At 40.4% G+C, this 21026-nt stretch overlaps 1 protein-coding gene across 1 annotated transcript in view; it reads right to left on the bottom strand.

Annotated features, from left to right (window-relative positions):
- Positions 1–21026, bottom strand: part of BAIAP2L1 (BAR/IMD domain containing adaptor protein 2 like 1) — a 100983-nt gene that overhangs the window by 14938 nt on the left and 65019 nt on the right. Inside the window, exons 4-9 of the mRNA XM_036897056.2 lie at positions 9049–9110; positions 8878–8949; positions 7583–7720; positions 6799–6951; positions 2658–2825; positions 175–322 (exon numbers count right to left, since the gene is read on the bottom strand). Coding sequence (XP_036752951.2) covers positions 175–322; positions 2658–2825; positions 6799–6951; positions 7583–7720; positions 8878–8949; positions 9049–9110 — 741 coding nt within the window. The remainder of the gene's footprint in view (positions 1–174; positions 323–2657; positions 2826–6798; positions 6952–7582; positions 7721–8877; positions 8950–9048; positions 9111–21026) is intronic.

Below are 21026 nucleotides of genomic sequence, written 5' to 3'. Positions count from 1 at the left end.
GTCCTATGGTTTTATAATAAACCCAGACCTTTGTCATGAGGTGTAAGTTCCTCCAAGCCAATGATGAATATCTACTACCACATGTTTATTCACCTCTATTTCACAATATATTTATCCAAAATATTTAACGAATTTAAAAAGGAATTTAAAAAGAAATCAAACTAAATATCTTACCTGTTGAATTAGTTATCCTTTCTGAGTTCCGTGCAACTGTCACTGGGTTATTAAACATATCAATCAAAGGACTGGTATATGCTTTGGCTGAAGGAGCTGGGGGCATCTTTGGTGAATATTTAGAAAGGGTGTCGTAATCTTGTCTAACCTGTGAAAAATTCCTTATTAGTTTAATATTAGTTTAACACTATTAGCACAGCAATGGAATGACAGAGAATCCCAGGGCTGTTCTGTACTACACACTTTAAATTCTACTTTCTTCCCAAAGTTCTCTTAGTTATAGGGGAATGCCCCATTTTGAATTATTATTTCAAGAATATTACCTCTTTCATTTTTGCCTTTACTTTTTTTTTTAAGCCATTACTCCCCATTTCCCAACACCCTCTGGCAACCACTAATATACTTTATGTCTCTAAGGATTGTAGGCTCCCTCCTAAGTGCTACTTGGCTATAAGATTCTACATTTAAAATAATTTCTGACAGAATTTTGAGTGCATTGCTCCATGTTTCTAACATCTTGTTTCGTTAACAAGAAATCTGGTATCAATGGAATTCTTCATAAGCAATCTATTTTTTTTTCCCCTCTCTGGAAGTTTTTAGAATCTTCTCTTTCTGCAACTCGACCTCAATATCCAGGTTTTGTCTTTTCCATTCATCCAGGATCACTCTGGCTGCTGGGTTAGACCAGGCAGAATCTTCTGTAGTAATCTCTGCAGGGACCATAGTTAGAGTGGTGGAGGGGTGTGAAGGGCTTGGGCTTGGGCCACTCTGAGGGTGGAGACAACAGGGCATGCTCCATGGATCAGCTGTGGAGTAGGAGAAAAAGTTGATGCTTTGTGTCTGAGCTCCTGGAAGGATGAAGATGCTGTTTACTGGGTGGGGGAGACTGGAGAAGCAGGCCGAGAGTGGGAAAATCAGTCATTTGGTTTTGGACAAGTTGACTTTGGGATTCCCATTAGACATTTGGGCAGTGAGGTTGAGTGGGATACTGGTATCTCTCCCATGTCTCAACTGCCAACATGTGTTTGCCCTCTCTGTTTTATAGTGCTTTGGGGGAGGTCTTCGGCTCAGTTTTCCAAGCATTTCCATCCTGCTAATGAGTCCACCTATTAGTGTGTTGCTTTTTCCCCCCTTTGGAGCAGGGAGGGAGGAATTAGGGAAAAAAAAGAACTTGTTTTAGAAAAATTCCAAACGTGTATAAAAGTACAGAGAAAAGCACAATAAACCTCCATGTACCCGACACCCGGCTGCAGCAACTTCAAGGCCAATCTTGTTTCATGTATGTCCCATCTGGCTTCCCCATGCCTGGACTATTTTGAAGCAAATCCCAGATGTAACATTTTAACTAAAAATAACCCAATTTTTAGTTTCCAAGATCTCTAGTTGAGTCCTCCCTGTGGACATAATATCTGCTCATCACTTCCTAAAGGTTTCTCCTCTGCTCTGTTGGCTCTGGTGCCTCCAATACTGGTCATTCCAGTTTTTTTATGTGGTGTCTTTTTATGATAGTGGTTCTCCTCACCTCTTCAGGGATTCCTGGTTGCTTGTCTGTCCATCTTTGTATTGCATGGCAGTATCTGTTCCTTTTGTTGCCTGTGGTGGCCTGTACTTCACCTGTTCTAATTTTCACAGACAACCCATGGTGAGGTAGGGGAGAGGGAAGCCACTTCCAGGAGTGTGCCCTACCTCTCCAGTCCAAATGTGAGATGGTCTGAATTTGTTCCCTAACCAGCCATGTGTGTACCCAGGTTCCTTCCTGATTCTTGTCTCCACTGTCCCTGAGCTCACTGCTCTACCCTCTACAGCAATCTTATCCTGCACATGGTTAGGGCTGAGGTTTCCTTCCATTCTGGCTCTCCAACGCTGACCTGGCTTTTGTCTCTTAGACTCCCCTTCAGTGTGTCCGGCCCACTGAAGGCACCTTCTCATATTTTCCTGTGCAGTTAAGGGTCTGTCTTGTAGGTTGTTGGTTGGCCTCCAATATCTCTAATGTCATTTCAGAGGGTTCTGCATGGAGAGGTAGGGTGGACCCATTCCTGCTGGACCCAAATATCCACACAGGTTTGTGAAGAGTAATAAAGCCCGGGTTCACAGAAGAGCTAACTGCAATGCACAATTTTATGACTACTTTCTTCTGAAGCACCTTATATGGTGACGAACAGCATCAGTGTTTTGCTCATTTATTTTCTAAGGCACCTGTACTCCACTGGGAATAAACTTACAAAGTTGCCATCATCACGATTAAAAACAGTAACAGCAACATTTCCAAAACACACATAACAGTGCTAAACATTGAACAGAACATCTGCACAGCTAGTTTGAAATCTGAAGGTGAGGGGATAAAAGTGAGAAAAGATAGGCCCTGGAAGTAATAAAGGGGAACCTGCGACTTTCGTAACAAAGGCAGCCAGGCCCTTCATGCACAAGCGGCCCGGGTCATGAGTAAGTACACAAATGAAACCAAAGAAAGGACGAGCTCCTACCACACTGCTTCTCTCAGTCACGGGTGAAGGCTGAGGCGTGCCAGACAGCGGGGTGGAGATCGGGGTCTTTATTTCTTCTATCATATTCATGACTTTCTCTGGGACTTTGGTGGCGTCACCACAGGTTTCCTGCCACTTAGGCAGTTTGGAATTAAGCAATTCTGCAGACTGTAAGTGAAAATGAAACAAAATAAAGACAAACATACTACTCAAATAGCTGGCAAAAATTATATCAAATAGGACCAGTGATAACGTGTTACTGGCCACTGGAAGTGTGGGAGCTTTGTGTTAAATTCAGCCAGTAGTTGAAGTATTTGCTGAGAAAGATGTACACTCCCATCCTACAGGAATTCACCCTCTCCTTCAATGTGAATACAGAGTTTAAGACTAATATAAGAATTGTAAATGATTAAGAACAAGTTCAAAAACTAAAAGGGAAGGGTTGTGCAACTGTACTAATCCCCCCACTGGCCCCAGAAATGCCAGTCACTGCTTTCTCCCTCCCATTCCTAAGGGAAGGCAAAGAAAGCCCTTCTCCCAAACCACTCGAGTCCCGACTGTGACCCTGAGACACGAATTGCTTGGGCCTGTGCTTCTTCCAGGAGACACCAAAAAGCCTGGGACAGTTTAGCCAGGATAAGGGAAAGCACCAAAGGAGTTTTCAGAGAGTTGAAGAGACTTCTGGTATAGAACGAATGATATTTGGTTTATGCTAAGAAGCGTAAGTGGGACCCAAGGTTAAGTGTAAGAAGGGCTGTCAACAACTAGACCTCTCTGGAAACAGGCCAGGTTCCCTTGTGACACAGCAAGTACTGCAATCGCTGGCAGAGCATCACCATAGGAAGAAAGGTTAAAGGTCACTTGGGTCCCTCTGGCCTATGAACCTGCCCAGCAGGATGCCCTGACCATGGAAACAGATACTGCTGAAACCAGTACAGGTGCACTTGTTGACAAGAGTGATCATCTAATACAGCAATTCTTTCCTGTTACACTTTACATCTTAGGTATTTAGATTTGGTAGTTCAGTACTCCTTAAAGTTGTAAAAACTTTATAGAATATGTAACATATTACATATGCATACATACAAGGCCAGGTTTGTTCCCCCCCCCCGAAAAGAAGATGCAGTTGCCACGTATTCAAGTGCCTACAAAGCATCTATCACAGAGCACTCTCTCAGCGATTTGCCAACGAATATTTGACTTCAATGCTAGTTTCAGACACTCATGCAGGCCCGAGAACTTATAATTAGAAAAGAGTAAAGGAAATGTAATATATTATTTGTAATGATTCTTGGGGCTATAACCTCTCTACTCCATGTGCTGGAAGGAGGGCAGCAAGCAGCCATTCAAGATGAGATCATGAAGACACACCTTGGAGAGTAAGGAATGAGTGACCATGACCAGCTGTCCTGACACTGTGGATGGGTGGGGGTGCGGACAGACTTCCCAGGGACACCTCTACAAGGGACCCCCAAGATGAACATCTCAAACCACCCAACTGGGGTGGACCTGGGAGCTGCTGGTGAGGACGCTGATGCTCAGTGTGCATCAGAGAGTCTGGGAAAGGCTGACTCACAGGTGACAAAAGGGAAAAAGTGCCTCTTCTCAATTATTAAGCATTCTTTTATGCAATATTTTAAATGTGGATATTTCTAAATATTATAAGCACACAGTGTAAGATAAATTCTAATTTTTCTGTGTAGTTGATATTGTGACTCTTTTGCTTTAATTTTATATAGCATGACCATATCAATTCTTCCACAAATTTTCTACAACTTCCTTTTACATTGTGTTCTCCCTCTTTAAATAAATTGCTGTACTTTAGAACAATTACCTTCTTTTACCCTCAACAAAATGAATTTCCATCCTTTATACTTTCTCTTATTAAAACACACATCCTTTTAGCAAGTAGAGATGTTTTCTTTAAATAGCTTTAATTAGACCTCAAAACTATTAGGAACTTTAATTTTCAGCGAACACTGAGAAGTGGGCTATTGTAAACCATTGCACTAGCATTCTTTAGATTAACAAATACATGAACACACTTTATAATTCCTGACACCATGTGCTTTACAGCATAATCTCTAAGCACAAAATATGTCTACTTAACTTAGCAAAACTTTAAGATTCTAGGTCACCACAAAAATTTTCAGGCTGCAGGCAGGCACACACACTGCAATACACAATCACTGAGATGTTCACTTGCTACCCCCAGCTCACCCACTCCCAACAACCATGCCAGACCACTTACAAAATGGCGGGTGTGGGGAGGGTGTAGGGTCTGGAGAGAAAGGAGGCAGGTCTGTGCTGGGAGGAGTCTTGTCGTGGCTTCCGGAACCGGAGGGCGGGAGGAGCGTGTTCCGGTGGGGGAAGAGGGCGGTGAAGGCGGAAGGAGAGGGGGAGGGGGTGGTGCAGCCACCAGAAGAGGAGAGGAGCAGGAAGACGGTATGGTTGAGAATGTAGGACTTTAAGATGGCAGCAACACGGGGGAGGACAAAGAACTTAAAGATGGTGGCGGAGAGGGGTGGGGGTAGCGAGCTGAGAGAGGTGGGAGACCGTGGATCTGAAAAGGAAGGACTGGGCAGAGTAAGAGGCTGACAATCCTTAACTGGAGATCAGGCCAGGAGAACCTGAGTCGTTGAACACTTAACATAAAGGTTTGGGTGGGAGCACAAAGTCCAAAAGCCTGCACATTTGGGATTTCACCCTACTTTCTGCTCTGGTGGCAATAATTAGTCAAGTCGGAGAGGAGGCCAAAATCGAAATTCCCTCAGGGGGCCAGTGAGATTGGTTGTTCAAGTGATACTGAGGCCCAGCCTCAGAGCAAGGAAAGACTAGCTTCCATTTGTGAGTAACCAGATTAGAAATGAGACACCGCAGCGGGGTCTGAGCCTCTGCCTTCGAGGGCTGGTTCCCCATGTCTGCACCACTCCCCAACTAATCCCGCTGAGAGGAGCGCCCAGTGTCCCAAGCGCGCCAAGTCAGGGGAGACGGCCTGGGAGCCTGGGTGAGGGACGTCTCCCACACTGCAGGGCCAGGGGCAGGTATCCTGAATGCCCGCAGTGGATGGGCTGGATGCCCCAACCTGGACGTAGCTATGATTTTGGACGGACCAGGTGAAAATGGAGTTAGGAAGGGAAACAGACAGGGGGAAACTGAGGGACTCACCGGAAAATAGTCCACGCAGTGGAGAGCAGGCTGAGGTCCTGGGTCGGGGAAGGAGGGGGGCAGGGCCACTGATGACTGGTTGGGGCTCCGCGCTCACGCCCCTTCCCAGGTTTCTTCGGCACCAAATGTAAGATAAATTCTAACTGAAATAAGCAGGTGACGAGAGGCAACAAAGGGCCAGGCAGTTATTTGGCGCCATCCCCGCCATCCAGCCTTACATTCCAGCCTTTTGGTCATAAAGGGCGACAACTCGATCTGGCTTCTGGCTACTTCCAGCTGACAAGGGGCGTCGTGGGGGCAGTTTTAAGGCTGGTTGACGGCCGGAGGAGGCTCAGTCGGGAGGGGCCAGTACTTGTGCAGCAACAGGCTGGAGGTGCCGGAGGGAGGAAAGCGAGGACAGTGCAAACGGAACAAAGACAGCACCAAATAGCTCTGTGCCATATAAGGAAGGAACGGACAGCTCTTCCTGGATTCCAGTCCCGTGATGTGCCGACAAAATCCGGATGCAGACCCCCTCCATCCGGAAGGAGGAGACCTCTGGCTGGCTGTCACCCGACACCGAGCCAATAAAAAATTCCCCACATACCCCTGGTGTGGCCCACTTCCCCCTCCCCTCCCTGTGCTTATAAAAACTCCTCACCTATCTGGTTAGCGGTGACTTCTCAAGCCTGTATTTATGCACACTGGTGAACCTTGCCCGGGATTGCGCTCAAATAAACTGCCTGGCCCTTTGTTGCCTCTTGTTGCCTGCTTATTTCGGTTAGAATTTATCTTACACACAGTTGACTATTTTATTCACATTTCTAAAAGTCTACATATTCAAGTTGACCAAAAACTATTTCTTTGGAATCTTCTCATTGGTAAAATAGGCCCATCGCTTTATATTGGGCATATATGGAAGGTGAAGCATTTGAAAGGCATTTCAATACTTTGAAATTAATGTATGCAACACAATTTGTCATTGCGAACCCACCTGTAAATGATAAAAATGTATGTGGTTTGCAAAGCTACAGTGTTTGTCAACCAGAAAGCAGAAACGCCTCTTCTCTTCAAGTAGTGCTTCTTTGCAACCATCTGCAATGAATTTCTGGATTTCACTCTGGCGAGAAGTAACGGTTTCTACATACTAGGAAAATAAAATAATAATTACAGAAGCATGACATGAGGAAATCAAAATGCCTCACAGGCTGACGTTTATCTTTTGCCATCTTTAACCCTGGTTTATCTCGATAATTAAGTAAATACTCAATACAGATCAACATTAGATAAAATCACAAAGCTGCAACTTGACCTGAACAGGTAGCATTGTTCTCAAGATTCCTGACTCGTGCAGAGAGAAGCTGCCGAAAGCCTTACATTCTGCTGGGTAATTTACACAAAATACTACATTACACTCCAGGGATATGAATCATGTTCTATTGGAAAATCAAGGGCTTTGGAACTGGCAAGTTCAAGTTCAAACCCCAGTTCCAAATGCCACCCAAGCCTCATTTTCCCCATCTGTAAAATGGGGATAGTAATGCTAATCATGGCATGTCCCTCACTCTCCCAGAGTAAGGAGAAAATGCCAATGTTTTTAGGAGACCACTGATTATTTTTAACTCTGGAAAACTGCAGCTTTCAGCTCATACCAAGTCAAAATGTTTGCTTTTAACTTCAACAGCAACACAGAAGGAAGTATAGGTTGACTGAGGTAGGCGGCTCTGTAAACTGTACAAATCATCAACAACAAAATAAAATAGTGCTGAAAAGTTCACCTCAATTTCTTTGTGCTCATACTTGAGTGCGTTTCGACCTCCTTGACTTTTCCTCCTGATCTTCTTCAACTCAGCTTGAGATTTCTCCAAAGAATCTAATTTATTCTTGTGTTCTGTTTGGTATCTTTTGAGAGTTGCCTGTAAGTTAAATGTTGTGCTTATTTACTGCAGCAGTGCACAAGCTGTCAGGCAGCTCCTTGTGCTAACATAGCACCAGCCATGGAGGTGGCCCTGCATGCCCCTCACCTACCCCCTTCCTCACCTTTAATGTCCCCCGTTTGCCCTAGCTCCCCACACGCCCCTCACACTGCCCCCTTCGAGTAATAAACAATATTAAATCAGATAGATGTTTCTGCCTGTTTTATGACTTAAAGATTTTTAATAACCAGAACAAACAAGTGCAATGACTGCTGATCATTTCGGATGCTGGGTAGCAGAAAGTTTTGGAGATTAACAGACCAGGGTTAGAATTCTGGCTTCATCCCTCATTTCCTGTGTGACCTCAGCAATTACTTAACTTCTCTAAAACCCACGGTTTCCCTCTCGTCTGCACAGTGAGCATAATAAGAGTGCCTACATTACAGAGTTTCTGTAGGGATGAAAATCAGATAACAAATGGAAAACTGCTAGGTGTTACATCCCCTCAACAGGTGTTGGTGGCCCTGTGGCCTCCCTCCAGGGTACAGAGAGCATGTGGATGCAGGGGCAGTGGTAACCTGCACAACTTACTGCCACATGGGAGTCTAGGTGAGCAAAAGGGGATTTGGGGTGACCAAGAAAGCAGTTGCCCTGCTGCAGCCAGGGGAGATGGAAAGAACCTATGTACTGGGGCTGGAGGGCCGGGTAGGAGCAACCTGCTGGAGTCAGCACCACTGGGTGACAGACAAGACAGACCAAGAAGGCAGGAGTGGCCATGACGGGTGGCCCCACAAGCCCCAGATGGCACCCTCCCACATGCATCTCACATCCCAAAGCGCTGGTTCAGGAAAGCAGCTGCTGCACTAACACACAGGCGCAGATGTCACTCACATATGCATATTCTTTGAAAACAATGCTCTCCAGAAGCGGTCCGATTCCTTGCAATGTTTTTCTCTATGCTTTTTATTAAGATCCCAAGTGCTACAGAAAATGGGCCCACTCAGCCTGAAGGGACCTTGCCAGCTTTATGCATCCTTGTATGAACAATGGAGCAAGTTCTCAGGCTCAGAGATCAGGCACACGCAGCCTCCTGGAAAGCCAGGCCCCCAGCCACACAACAGTCTCCTTCCACCAGATCAGCAAGACCATGTACTCACGTTCATATACTTGACATCAAGCTCCGTCTTCTTCTCCAGCTCATGTATAATTTCTTTATGAAATTTTTTGAACTGTTAACAAAAGGAAACAAAAAATTCACATCAGATGAAACTTTAAAATAAAAGTTAAAAATAGAAAATACATTTTGTAAATAAAAAAAGTTTACATACATTTTCATCAAGACTCTCATTGAGTTTCTTGTGCGTATTTGAGATCTCTATGAGGACATGGCCTGCAAACAAAACCAGGTACGTTAGGGGGGAAAGCCACTATGCGGTCTGGAAAGACATTAAGTAAAAGAGTGGAGTGAAGCACTGCCCTCAGAGCCTGGAAGCACCAGGCCCTGTGCCCCACATGCTCACGGTGTTCGGGAGGCATGCCATGCGGCTGACAGCAAACTTAACTCTACCCATTGCTCATCAAAAGAATGCCGATTTTGTCTTCTAATTCACATTGTTCTTTCTATATTTACTCATTCCCTAACTGAATCCTGTTTATCTGGTTTCATTTTTAAATTCTCTTACAAAAGATTATCATGGCCATTATAGTAACTAACTACAGGAACAAATGGCTTATTTTTATCTAATCTCCAGAGTAATCTCATTATCTGTCAGGCATGAAAGATAAAGGTTATTTTCTTTTTCTTATATTAGTTCTTGTACCATTCTAGGAAATATTAATGCCATGGAAATTTGCATGCATGCATGAAACAGGGACAGTGCTCTGCCTTGTACCTCCTGGGACTACACCAATTCTCTGCAACAATTAGTCACATGACAGATACATCACATGATGTTCCTTAACAAAAGAGACTTACTCCAAAAAGCAGCCAAGAGAACCACACCTTTTGTGTGTGTGTGTGTGTGTGTGTGTGTGAGAGAGAGAAACACACCTCCTGCAGTTCATCGCAGTGCCCTCATCTCTGCTACTAAACTCTGACAAAGGTGAACAAGAGTCTCCCTCTGCCAACTTAGCTTCAGGAACAAAATGATACCTAAGAAACTGGGAGAAACAGAATCATTTGGAATGACCACCAAACCATACCAGACAACAAAATGTGCTGGGCAGATCATCTCACAGCTCAGTGGATATATAAAAAGTAATCCTTTGGGTGAAGTGAAAGGCTGTAGATGACAAAGAATTAAAATTGAGACTCACAGATACAAGGAAAAAGAATGAGGAGAATATGGCTTCAGTTACCACTGTATACAAATGACTACCAACCCGGTTCTAGAAACACGTTAAGACATCTGACTCAGATGGCCAGTCCGGTCTTTCCCTTCAACTTCACTCAGAAATTCAACCCCTTCCTGGACATGTACACCAGGATGCCCCGTAGGCACCTCATACTCAACATGTCTAGAAGTGAGCGCACCCTGTATTCTCTAGTCCCAGCTCTTGGCTGACAGCCAGCTAGTTGTGAGGCGCTGACACTCTGCCAACGTGTCATACCAGTGACAAAGACTCATTTCCTTGTGTGGTGCCATCACTTACGTGGCCCTTACTCATCCTGTTTCCTTAGGCAACAAATGTGTGAGCCCTTCTCTGCCCAGAAGAGAAGGCATGTGGGAACTGATATGTGAGCATAGTTCACCCAATAATCTGTCCACTGGAGGTCCCCCTCCTCCAACAGATTCAGACCTCTCAGTTGGACCTTTTAGAGGAGTCCCTCCTCCTTGTCCCCCACAAGCTCTTATCTCTTGACTCCCAGCTCATTCTCCTTTGGATCTTCTTCACAGGTGCCAGGGGTCTTTCCAAAGGCAAATATAACTTGTCACGTCCCATCCCCACAATGTCCCAGAAAAACCAACTCCTGAGCATGAAGCCCACCATGAAAAGCGCTGCTTAAAATAACCATAGTGGGTAGTGGGGAACAGGATCTCCTGTAAGGATATAACCTCATAAGGTTTTAAGTATAGGGATATAGGTACATCACCTGTAAGTCCCCGAGCACCATGTGATTCTAGGCACCTCCAACAGAAAAGCCTGCTGGATACACATGACAGTGAGGGGACACAACCCTCCAGCACTCACAGTTCCACCACATTAAGTTATCAAGATAATCTACATCCTAAAGGACACTGACTTCATTTTTCCCACAGTTAAGTTCTCCTAAAGCTCAACAGGAAACAAACAAGAGGTTTTCACAAAGGAAGCCTTCACATGACCAAGAACATAATCATATAATTAATATGTTACTTTGTATCATTCAGTTATTTAAGATACTGAAGTAATCTGAGTTACTTTCACATCTATTTTATACCCATAAATAACTCCTGGTTGGAGATGAAAAACAAACCACTTCAATTATTTGAAAACCAAGCTTTCTATTCTTGGTGAGTCAAACCTACTTCAAAAAAAAAAGTCTAAAAATAATTTTGCTTAAATCAGTCAGAGTGATTGAGGGTAGAATCAAGGTATTCACATTTTTTTTTCCAGACAGTCATGAACTTTGTTTCTACAGTCTCATGTAATGTGCATCTCTGAGAGGCGTGTTGCCTGAACAGAAGTACACGCCTGTGTGGGCACTGCTGAATTGATGTGCTGGTCTTGAGGGCGCCCGCCATGTCATCCACCCCTCATCACCCTCACCCTTCCTGCCTATGGTTTCTTCCTGAGGGCAGGTCGGTGGAAAGGCTCCGTGAAATAGCCCATTCACTCTGTGGGCAGGAATGGAACACTTGACCTTCTCCCTGTTATTCCTGTCCCTCACAGTTCGTGGAACTTAAATACCGACCTCGTAGCGGCAGCTACTGACTCCTCGGCCATAAAAAGGATTAAAACACACCTTTACTGTGATTATGCACACTGCCAAAAGTGTATCTTGAAACAGAAAATGAAAACAGCCTTTATGTTCAATCTACAGAAGCTTATTCTGAAATAGAGCAAATGCATGTGGTATCACACACATTTGTTTACTCTTAGCCCTGTAACCTACTTTTTCATAAATTCCATTTGAGGGGAATTTTTTTTTGAAAAAAGAGGGTGGAGCCCAGAAAGCACAGCCCAGATCCTAATGGAGCAGAACTAAATACACGCCCAGCCAGGAATTGACGTGCTAGTCCCAGAAATCACAGCACCATATGTGCTGGATCAACCATTTCCTTTTTTTCTTTTAGGGTTTTAAGTCAACATTTTGGGAAGAAACTCATAGTAAATACCATAATATGACTCAATCTGAATAAATTACATTCTTAAACGGCAATATTAAAGGAATTTAAATATATATATATTTCAAAATCATGAACTTGATAGAACTAAAAGTCAATGTCTACCATCAGTTTTTTTCCCTAAAACTCATACAAAAGTAGCTATCATTACTTTTTTTGGTATCACTCTAATTTTAGGAGCTATAAACAAATATGTTCATTTTGGACAATACTGTATAAAGATAGGAATTTAGCCAATAGGCAGTAGGGACTTAAAATAGAAAGTTAAAATACCAAAAATTAGAGTATTCCTGACATGAACACATAGGAAGTTTTTGTTTGAACTAAGATTAGTCACTGGGCTCTTAATATATTCTAAACTAGAAAATTCTTCAACAATTCACAGTAAAAATTTAGAGGTACCTGATGGAGAGGAGACTAAGGGACTTGAATGGCACCTTGGCGTGCTTCAGAACATGGAGGCGTAACTGTTCTTTTTCAGTGGTACTTGGTCATGGGTAATCAGAACATATTTCCAGAGAGCACTTAGCAATGACTGAATCACACAGTACTTCCTTCACATTACCTCAAGTGGTATCAGATGATACAATGTACTACTGGCCTACAGTCATCCTCTATTAATGAAATTAATGCTGACCAAAAATGTCACTGGTAAAAAGATATACTTTTTTGACAATTTTTCAAACATCAAGTGTGATTAAGAGAAAATAAAATGGAAGTAAAAGCAAACTACATGGGATATGTTAAGTACACAAGTAGGTACCTTACAGATTAGAGTTGCCAACAGCGAGTTAGTACCAGGGCAGATTAGTAACCACAAACATGACTTTTTGCCAGTGTCTAGGAAATAGCTCTCAGGGACTGCCCACTCAGAGTCAGAGGTGAGTGTCAATGTTATACCAGTAAACCATGTGCCTGTAGAGATAATGCCAAATAAGTGACAGGGTAACCATGTCATCCTACATTCTTCCAAAAGTTTAGCTTCTGACTTAACCAACTATACCACAGTTCTAATTAATGTCCTACATAGACTATAATAATATCATTGATTATGGTTTATCCCACCATGAAAACAAGTAAGACAAATAGAAATTCTAATAGAATTATTAGTGTTTCCAAGTGCTTTTTCAGTGGTACTTGGTCATGGGTAATCAGAACATATTTCCAGAGAGCACTCAGCTCTCTGGAATTATTAGTGTTTCTTTCACTGTATGTGAGATCAAAGTAAAGTGCCAAATAACATCTGATTTTGATAAGAAAATATGCCACTAGGGTAACCACTATAGGAATGAAGTGCATATAACCACCAAGCTAACAGAGAGGGAAAAAATAATCAGTCAAAAAGAGGATAAGAGAAAAAAAGAACATAGGATAGACAGAAAGCAAAAAGTAATTACACTGATTGTAAATGGACTATGTAGTTCAATTAAAAGACAAAGATGATTGGGATTAAAAAACACCACCACCCAACTATATTCTCAAATATAGGGATACAGAGAATAAAAGGAGGAATGAAATAGAGGACAAACACCAACCAAAAGAAAGCTGATGTCAATATATTAACCAAAGAAAAAGAAGTAGTCAGAGGGCAAAAAGCATTATTAGAGATAAAGCAGTCATTTCATAATGCCAAAAATGTTCAATTTATTTGGAAGATAAAAAAAATTTTATTTGCATACACCTATAAACATAGTCTCAACATATTTAAACTAAAACCATATTCCAAAAAGAAATAGGTAGATCAATAATCTCTGTAGGAGACTTTGATCTTAGTAAATTGATAGAACAAGCAGACAAAAAGATCAATTCAGGCATAGATGACCTGAATAATATGATAAATTTCATCTTGTAGAAACACAGAATACTATATTTGACAACTTCACTTTTTAAAGCAAACAATATTAGAAAAGGATCTAAAGAAAGCCTCACTATATTTCAAAGGACTGAAATTGTACTGTCTTCTATAAACCACACCAAAATTTAGCTAGAAGTCATTAATAAAAAAGGTAACCAGAAAATGTCCATATATTGGAAATGAAGACACAGACTTCTAAATAACCCATAGGTCAAAGAAGAAATCACAAGGGAAGTTAAAATTATTTTGAAATGAAATTATAAAGAAAATACAGCATATAAAAACATGTAAGGTGCAACTAAAGCTGTGGCTAGAGGATATTTATAGCCTTAAAATGCATACATAAAAAAGAATGAGTGATAGTCAACTAAGCACACATTTGAAGAATTTAATGGAATACTATCCAATAATAAAAAATAATGAACTATTCTATACATAACAACATGGATGAACTTCAAACACATTTACTAAAGGAAAGAAGCCAGACTAAAAATACTAAGGACAGTATGATTCCATTTATTAAATATCCTGGAAATGGCAAAACAGACAGTGAATCTGCCTACCCTATGAGCCAGAAATTCTACTCCTAGATTATATTCCCAAGAGAAATAAGCGTATTTGTTCACCAATAGACATGCACATAAAAGTTCACAGTAGTTTTATTCATAGTTTCTCCAAACTAGAAACAATCCAAACATCTATCAACATAAGAATGATAAATTGTGGAATATGCATACAATGGAGCAGGGAGACATCTGTATATAAATTCCTGTCAAATCCTTGGCTAACACCTGAACTGCACAGGCTGAGACTCTAAGAAATGCAGCAAAAGCAATAGTTGGAAGGTTGGCAAGCTTAGCAGAGACTCTCAAAGGCTTGGTAAACACAGGTTTCCCACTGAAATTGAGAAGGGCCATACTTTAGGAATAAGGACTAAGTCACAGGACTAAGGGTAAGAACAAAACAGATCCACCAGAAAAAATGTCTAAAACAGCCTCCACAAAATTAGGGTGACCCGTCAGTCATTTAACTCCTGCTAGAATAAAACTCTACATTCTGAAGAGGAAGATAACAGAACTAGAGTCTCTGCATTTTACCACAATGTCCAGAGTAAGGGGGAAAAAAAATCAGTAGACAGGGTAAATGGTATAACTACAAACTGTGAACTTTTTTTAATAGGGTCACTTAAAAATTCCAAAATGTATTTCATAATTCTAAATTTATAAGATAAGATTATTATAAATGCATAAACATTTTTAGCAATTCCAGAACTTTATTAGATGTATCATGGGATTGAGAAATGTGTAAATACATTGTTATTGGGAGTCAGGATTTCCACACATTTCCAAAATCTGTAAATGTTAGTGCACATGCTGGTGTATGTGCATATATGCATAATAGGTGTGCATATATACATATATGTACATATATATATATACTTGTGTGTATGTGGACATATGCAGTTTATACTATATACACATATATATTTCCTAGCTCTATTTGCTGAAAGGATCAGATGACACCTCAATAACAATGAGCATGCCTAGTATCCAGATCCTGGTTTCTACTATCATTCCTCACTAAAAAGCAAGTAGCACTCCTTAGAAAAATGGCTGCTGATTCCACACCTGAGGCACAGAAGGGACAAGATGAGCCTGGAATATACTGTCACACAAGAAAGTAAAGAACATGAATGAATGAATGAATGAATGAATAAGAGAGCTTGAAGGAGCACGTACTGGCCAAATATGGGACAGTTTGAGCATCAATTAAGAAAAGTAAAATCAATTATAAATCACTGAAAAAAGTCTTGTAATCAAGGAGTCCACAGTAATAGATAAAAAATAGGGGAAAAAGAAGAGCTCCTGATTAAAGTAGAAAGCCAAGTACCAACTAGTAAATATGAAGAGAGTATTAGAGTTAGAAAATCATTGTTTGGCAACCATCACAGTAAAAACTGGTTCAGGCAAAAATCATTAATAAATGCTAATCTGTTTAGGGCACAAATAACTGAGGAAGAATAAGATATCTGCATAGTTTGAAAGTGCTTCCCTACAGACATCATTAGTACAACAGAAAAATATATTAACTATACAGTGGAGAAAACAGATATCTTCACTGAATAATCAAAATTAATGTCGCAGATGAGTCAGATGAACAATGTGTGCCCAAACCTGATACTGAGGACACAAAATGACTTAGAAAACATTCCGGCCAAGAATGTATCACCTGAATCTACTAACAAAGACTTGGCACTTCAGGGTTATGATCTTGGTTCCTGACTATTCATCCTCTTTTATGATTTCAGATATAGGGTCATCTCATGCAAATTCTTTATACAGTATTAAATTTATTTACTTATTTATTTTTGGAGAATTAAAGGATTTCATCCTCATCTGGTGGTCAATCCAGTGATGGCTGATGAAGAGGTATGTTAACAGGAGAAAGAATATTGGTGCTCTACATTTAATTTAATTAAATTAATTAAATTAAATTAATTGATTTGATTTAATTAATTTAATTCATTTCATTTCATTTTAACCATTGCAAGTGATTTCTTTATTAAGCCCATGCATAAAACTTCGAGTGGTGCCAGCCCTACTATTAGATTTCCTGATTACATGAGCCCAAAATTCCCTTCTATATTTGAAGCCAATTAGAATTGAGTTTTCTGACATGGCATCATAAAGACTACTAACATACAATGGACTAAACATTTTTAAACTTTCTTTACATGAAAAAAATATTTATTTTATGACTTTTTTTGTTTTATTGGAAATGCAGAATCCACTGGGAGAATATTTAGAACATAAAAATTATTCCAAATTTTGTGCAAAACCTGTTAATATTTTAATCATAATTTATTTAAATTTATTCATTTATTGACTTTTTTTTTGTTATCATTAATCTACAATTATACGAAGAACATTATGTTTACTAGGCTCTCCCCTACCCCAAGTCCCCCCCACAAACCCCAATACAGTCACTGTCCATCAGCATAGTAAGATGTAGAATCACTACTTGTCTTCTCTGTGTTGCACAGCCCTCCCCTTTCACCCACCTCCCACATTATACATGCTAATCATAATACCCCCTTTCCTCTTCCCGGCCCTTATCCCTCTCTACCCTCCCATTCTCCCCAGTCTCTTTCCCTTTGGTAACCGTTAGTCCATTCTTGAGTTCTGTGATTCTGCTGCTGCTTTGTTCCTTCAGTTTTCCCTTTGTTCTTATACTCCACAGATGAGTGAAATCATTTGGTATTTGTCTTTCTCCGCTTGGCTTATTTCACTGAGCATAATACCCTCTAGCTCCATCCATGTTGTTGCAAATTGTAGGATTTGTTTTCTTCTTATGGCTGAATAGTATTCCATTGTGTATATGTACCACATCTTCTTTATCCATTCATCTACTGATGGACACTTAGGTTGCTTCCATTTCTTGGCTATTGTCAATAGTGCTGCAATAAACATAGGGGTGCATCTGTCTTTTTCAAACTGGGCTGCTGCATTCTTAGGGTAAATTCCTAGAAGTGGAATTCCTGGGTCAAATGGTAAGTCTATTTTGAGCATTTTGAGGAACCTCCATACTGCTTTCCACAATGGTTGAACTAATTTCATTCCCACCAGCAGTGTAGGAGGGTTCCCCTTTCTCCACAACCTCACCAACATTTGTTGTTGTTTGTCTTTTGGATGGTAGCCATCCTTACTGGTGTGAGGTGATATCTCATTGTGGTTTTAATTTGCATTTCTCTGATAACTAGTGATGTGGAGTATCTTTTCATGTGTCTGTTGGCCATCTGAATTTCTTCTTTGGAGAACTGTCTGTTCAGCTCCTCTGCCCATTTTTTAATTGGATTATTTGCTTTTTGTTTGAGGTGCGTGAACTCTTTATATATTTTAGACATCAACTCTTTATCAGATCTGTTGTTTACGAACATATTCTCCCATACTATAGGGTACCTTTTTGTTCTATTGATGGTGTCCTTTGCTGTACAGAAGCTTTTCAGCTTGATATAGTCCCACTTGTTCATTTTTGCTTTTGTTTTCCTTGCCCGCGGAGATATGTTCATGAAGAAGTCGCTAATGTTTATGTCCAAGAGATTTTTGCCTATGTTTTTTTCTGAGAGTTTTATGGTTTCATGACTTACATTCAGGTCCTTGATCCATTTCGAATTTACTTTTGTGTATGGGGTTAGCCAGTAATCCAGTTTCATTCTCTTACATGTAGCTGTCCAGTTTTGCCAGCACCATCTGTTGAAGAGACTGTCATTTCCCCACTATATGTCCATGGCTCCTTTATTGAATATTAATTGACCATATATTTTTGGGTTAATGTCTGGAGTCTCTAATCTGTTCCACTGGTCTGTGGCTCTGTTCTTGTGCCAGTACCAAATTGTCTTGATTACTATGGCTTTGTAGTAGAGCTTGAAGTTGGGGAGTGAGATCCCCCCCACTTTCTTCTTCTTTCTCAGGATTGCTTTGGCTATTCGGGGTCTTTGGTGTTTCCATATGGATTTTTTAACTATTTGTTCCAGTTCGTTGAAGAATGTTGTTGGTAATTTGATAGGGATTGCATCAAATCTGTATATTGCTTTGGGAAGGATGGCCATTTTGACGATATTAATTCTTCCTAGCCACGAGCATGGGATGAGTTTCCATTTGTTAGTGTCCTCTTTACTGTCTCTTAAGAGTGTCTTATAATTTTCAGGGTATAAGTCTTTCACTTCTTTGGTTAGGTTTATTCCTAGGTGTTTTATTCTTTTTGATGCAATTGTGAATGGAATTGTTTTCCTGATTTATCTTTCTGCTAGTTCATTGTTAGAGTACAGGAAAGCCACAGATTTCTGTGTGTTAATTTTGTATCCTGCAACTTTGCTGTAATCTGATATCAGTTCTAGTAGTTTTGGAATGGAGTCTTTAGAGTTTTTTATGTACAATATCATGTCATCTGCAAATAGTGACAGTTTGACTTTTTCTTGACCCATCTGGATTCCTTGTATTTCTTTGTTTTGTCTAATTGCCATGGCTAGGACCTCCAGTACTGTTAAATAACAGTGGGGAGAGTGGGCATCCCTGTCTTGTTCCCAATCTCAGAGGAAAAGCTTTCAGCTTCTCGCTGTTCAGTATGATGTTGGCTGTGGGTTTATCATATATGGCCTTTATTATGTTGAGGTACTTGCCCTCTATACCCATTTTGCTGAGAGTTTTTATCATGAATGGATGTTGAATTTTGTCGAATGCTTTTCAGCATCTACGGAGATGATCATGTGGTTTTTGTCCTGCTTTTTGTTTATGTGGTGGATGATGTTGATGGATTTTCGAATGTTGTACCATCCTTGCATCCCTGGGATGAATCCCACTTGCTCATGGTGTATGATCCTTTTGATGTATTTTTGAATTCGATTTGCTAATATTTTATTGAGTATTTTTGCATCTACGTTCATCAGGGATATTGGTCTTTAATTTTCTTTTTTGGTGGGGTCTTTGCCTGGTTTTGGTATTAGGGTGATGTTGGCTTCATAGAATGAGTTTGGGAGTATTCTCTCCTCTTCTATTTTTTTGGAAAACTTTAAGGAGAATGGGTATTATATATTCTCTGTATGTCTGATAATATTTCTAGGAAAATCCATCTGGCCCAGGGTTTTTTTTCTTGGGTAGTTTTTTGATTACCGCTTCAATTTCTTTGCTGGTAATTGGTTTGTTTAAATTTTGTGTTTCTTTCTTGGTCAGTCTTGGAAGGTTGTATTTTTCTAGGAAGTTGTCCATTTCTTCTAGGTTTTCCAGCTTCTTAGCATATAGGTTTTCATTCTCTAATAATTCTTTGTATTTCTGTTGGGTCTGCCATGATGTTTCCTTTCTCATTTCTGATTCTGTTGATGTGTGTTGATTCTCTTTTTCTCTTAATAAGTCTGGCTAGAGGCTTATCTATTGTTTATTTTCTCAAAGAACCAGCTCTTGGTGTCATTGATTTTTTCTATTGTTTTATTCTTCTCAATTTTGTTTATTTCTTCTCTGATCTTTATTATGTCCCTCCTTCTGCTGACTTTAGGCCTCATTTGTTCTTCTTTTTCCAATTTCAGTAATTGTGATGATAGACTATTCATTTGTGATTGTTCTTCCTTCTTTAAATATGTCTGGCTTGCTATATACTTTCCTCTTAAGACTGCTTTCACTGAGTCCCACAGAAGTTGGGGCTTTGTGTTGCTGTCATCATTTATTTCCATATATTGCTGGATCTCCATTTTAATTTGGTTGTTGATCCACTGACTATTTAGAAGCATGTTGTTAAGCCTCCATGTGTTTGTGAGCCTTTTTGCTTTCTTTGTATAATTTATTTCTAGTTTTATACCTTTGTGGTCTGAAAAGCTGGCTGATAGAATTTCAATCTTTTTTAATTTACTGAGGCTCTTTCTGTGGCCTAGTATGTGGTCTATTCTGGAGAATGTTCCACGTGCACTTGAGAAGAATGTGTATCCTGTTGCTTTTGGATGTAGAGTTCTATAGATGTCTATTAGGTCCCCCTGTTCTAGTGTGTTGTTCAGTGCCTCTGTGTCCTTACTTCTTTTCTGTCTGGTGGATCTGTCCTTTGGAGTGAGTGGGTTGTTGAAGTCTCCTAAAATGAATGCATTGCCTTCTATTTCCTCCTTTAGTTCTGTTAGTATTTGTTTCACATATGGTGGTGCTCCTGTGTTGGGTGCATATATATTTATAATGGTTATATCCTCTTGTTGGACTGTGCCCTTTATCATTATGTAATGTCCTTCTTTATCTCTTGTTACTTTCTTTGTTTTGAAGTCTATTTTGTCTGATACTAGTACTGCAACACCTGCTTTTTTTCTCCCTATTGTTTGCATGAAATATCTTTTTCCATCCCTTGACTTTTAGTCTGTGCATGTCTTTGGGTTTTAGGTGAGTCTCTTGTAAGCAGCATATAGATGGGTCTTGTTTTTTTATCCATTCTGTGACTCTATGTCTTTTGATTGGTGCATTCAGTCCATTTATATTTAGGGTGATTATCAATAGGTATGTACTTATTGCCATTTCAGGCTTTAGATTCATGGTTACCAAAGGTTCCAGGTTACTTTCTTTACTATCTAAGAGTCTAACTTAACTCATTTAGTATG

The sequence above is a fragment of the Manis pentadactyla genome, chromosome 10 (genome assembly GCF_030020395.1).
Source record: "Manis pentadactyla isolate mManPen7 chromosome 10, mManPen7.hap1, whole genome shotgun sequence".
NCBI lineage: Eukaryota > Metazoa > Chordata > Mammalia > Pholidota > Manidae > Manis > Manis pentadactyla.
Note: the sequence above shows the minus strand (reverse complement) of the source record. Positions and strands in the feature narration are given on the sequence as shown.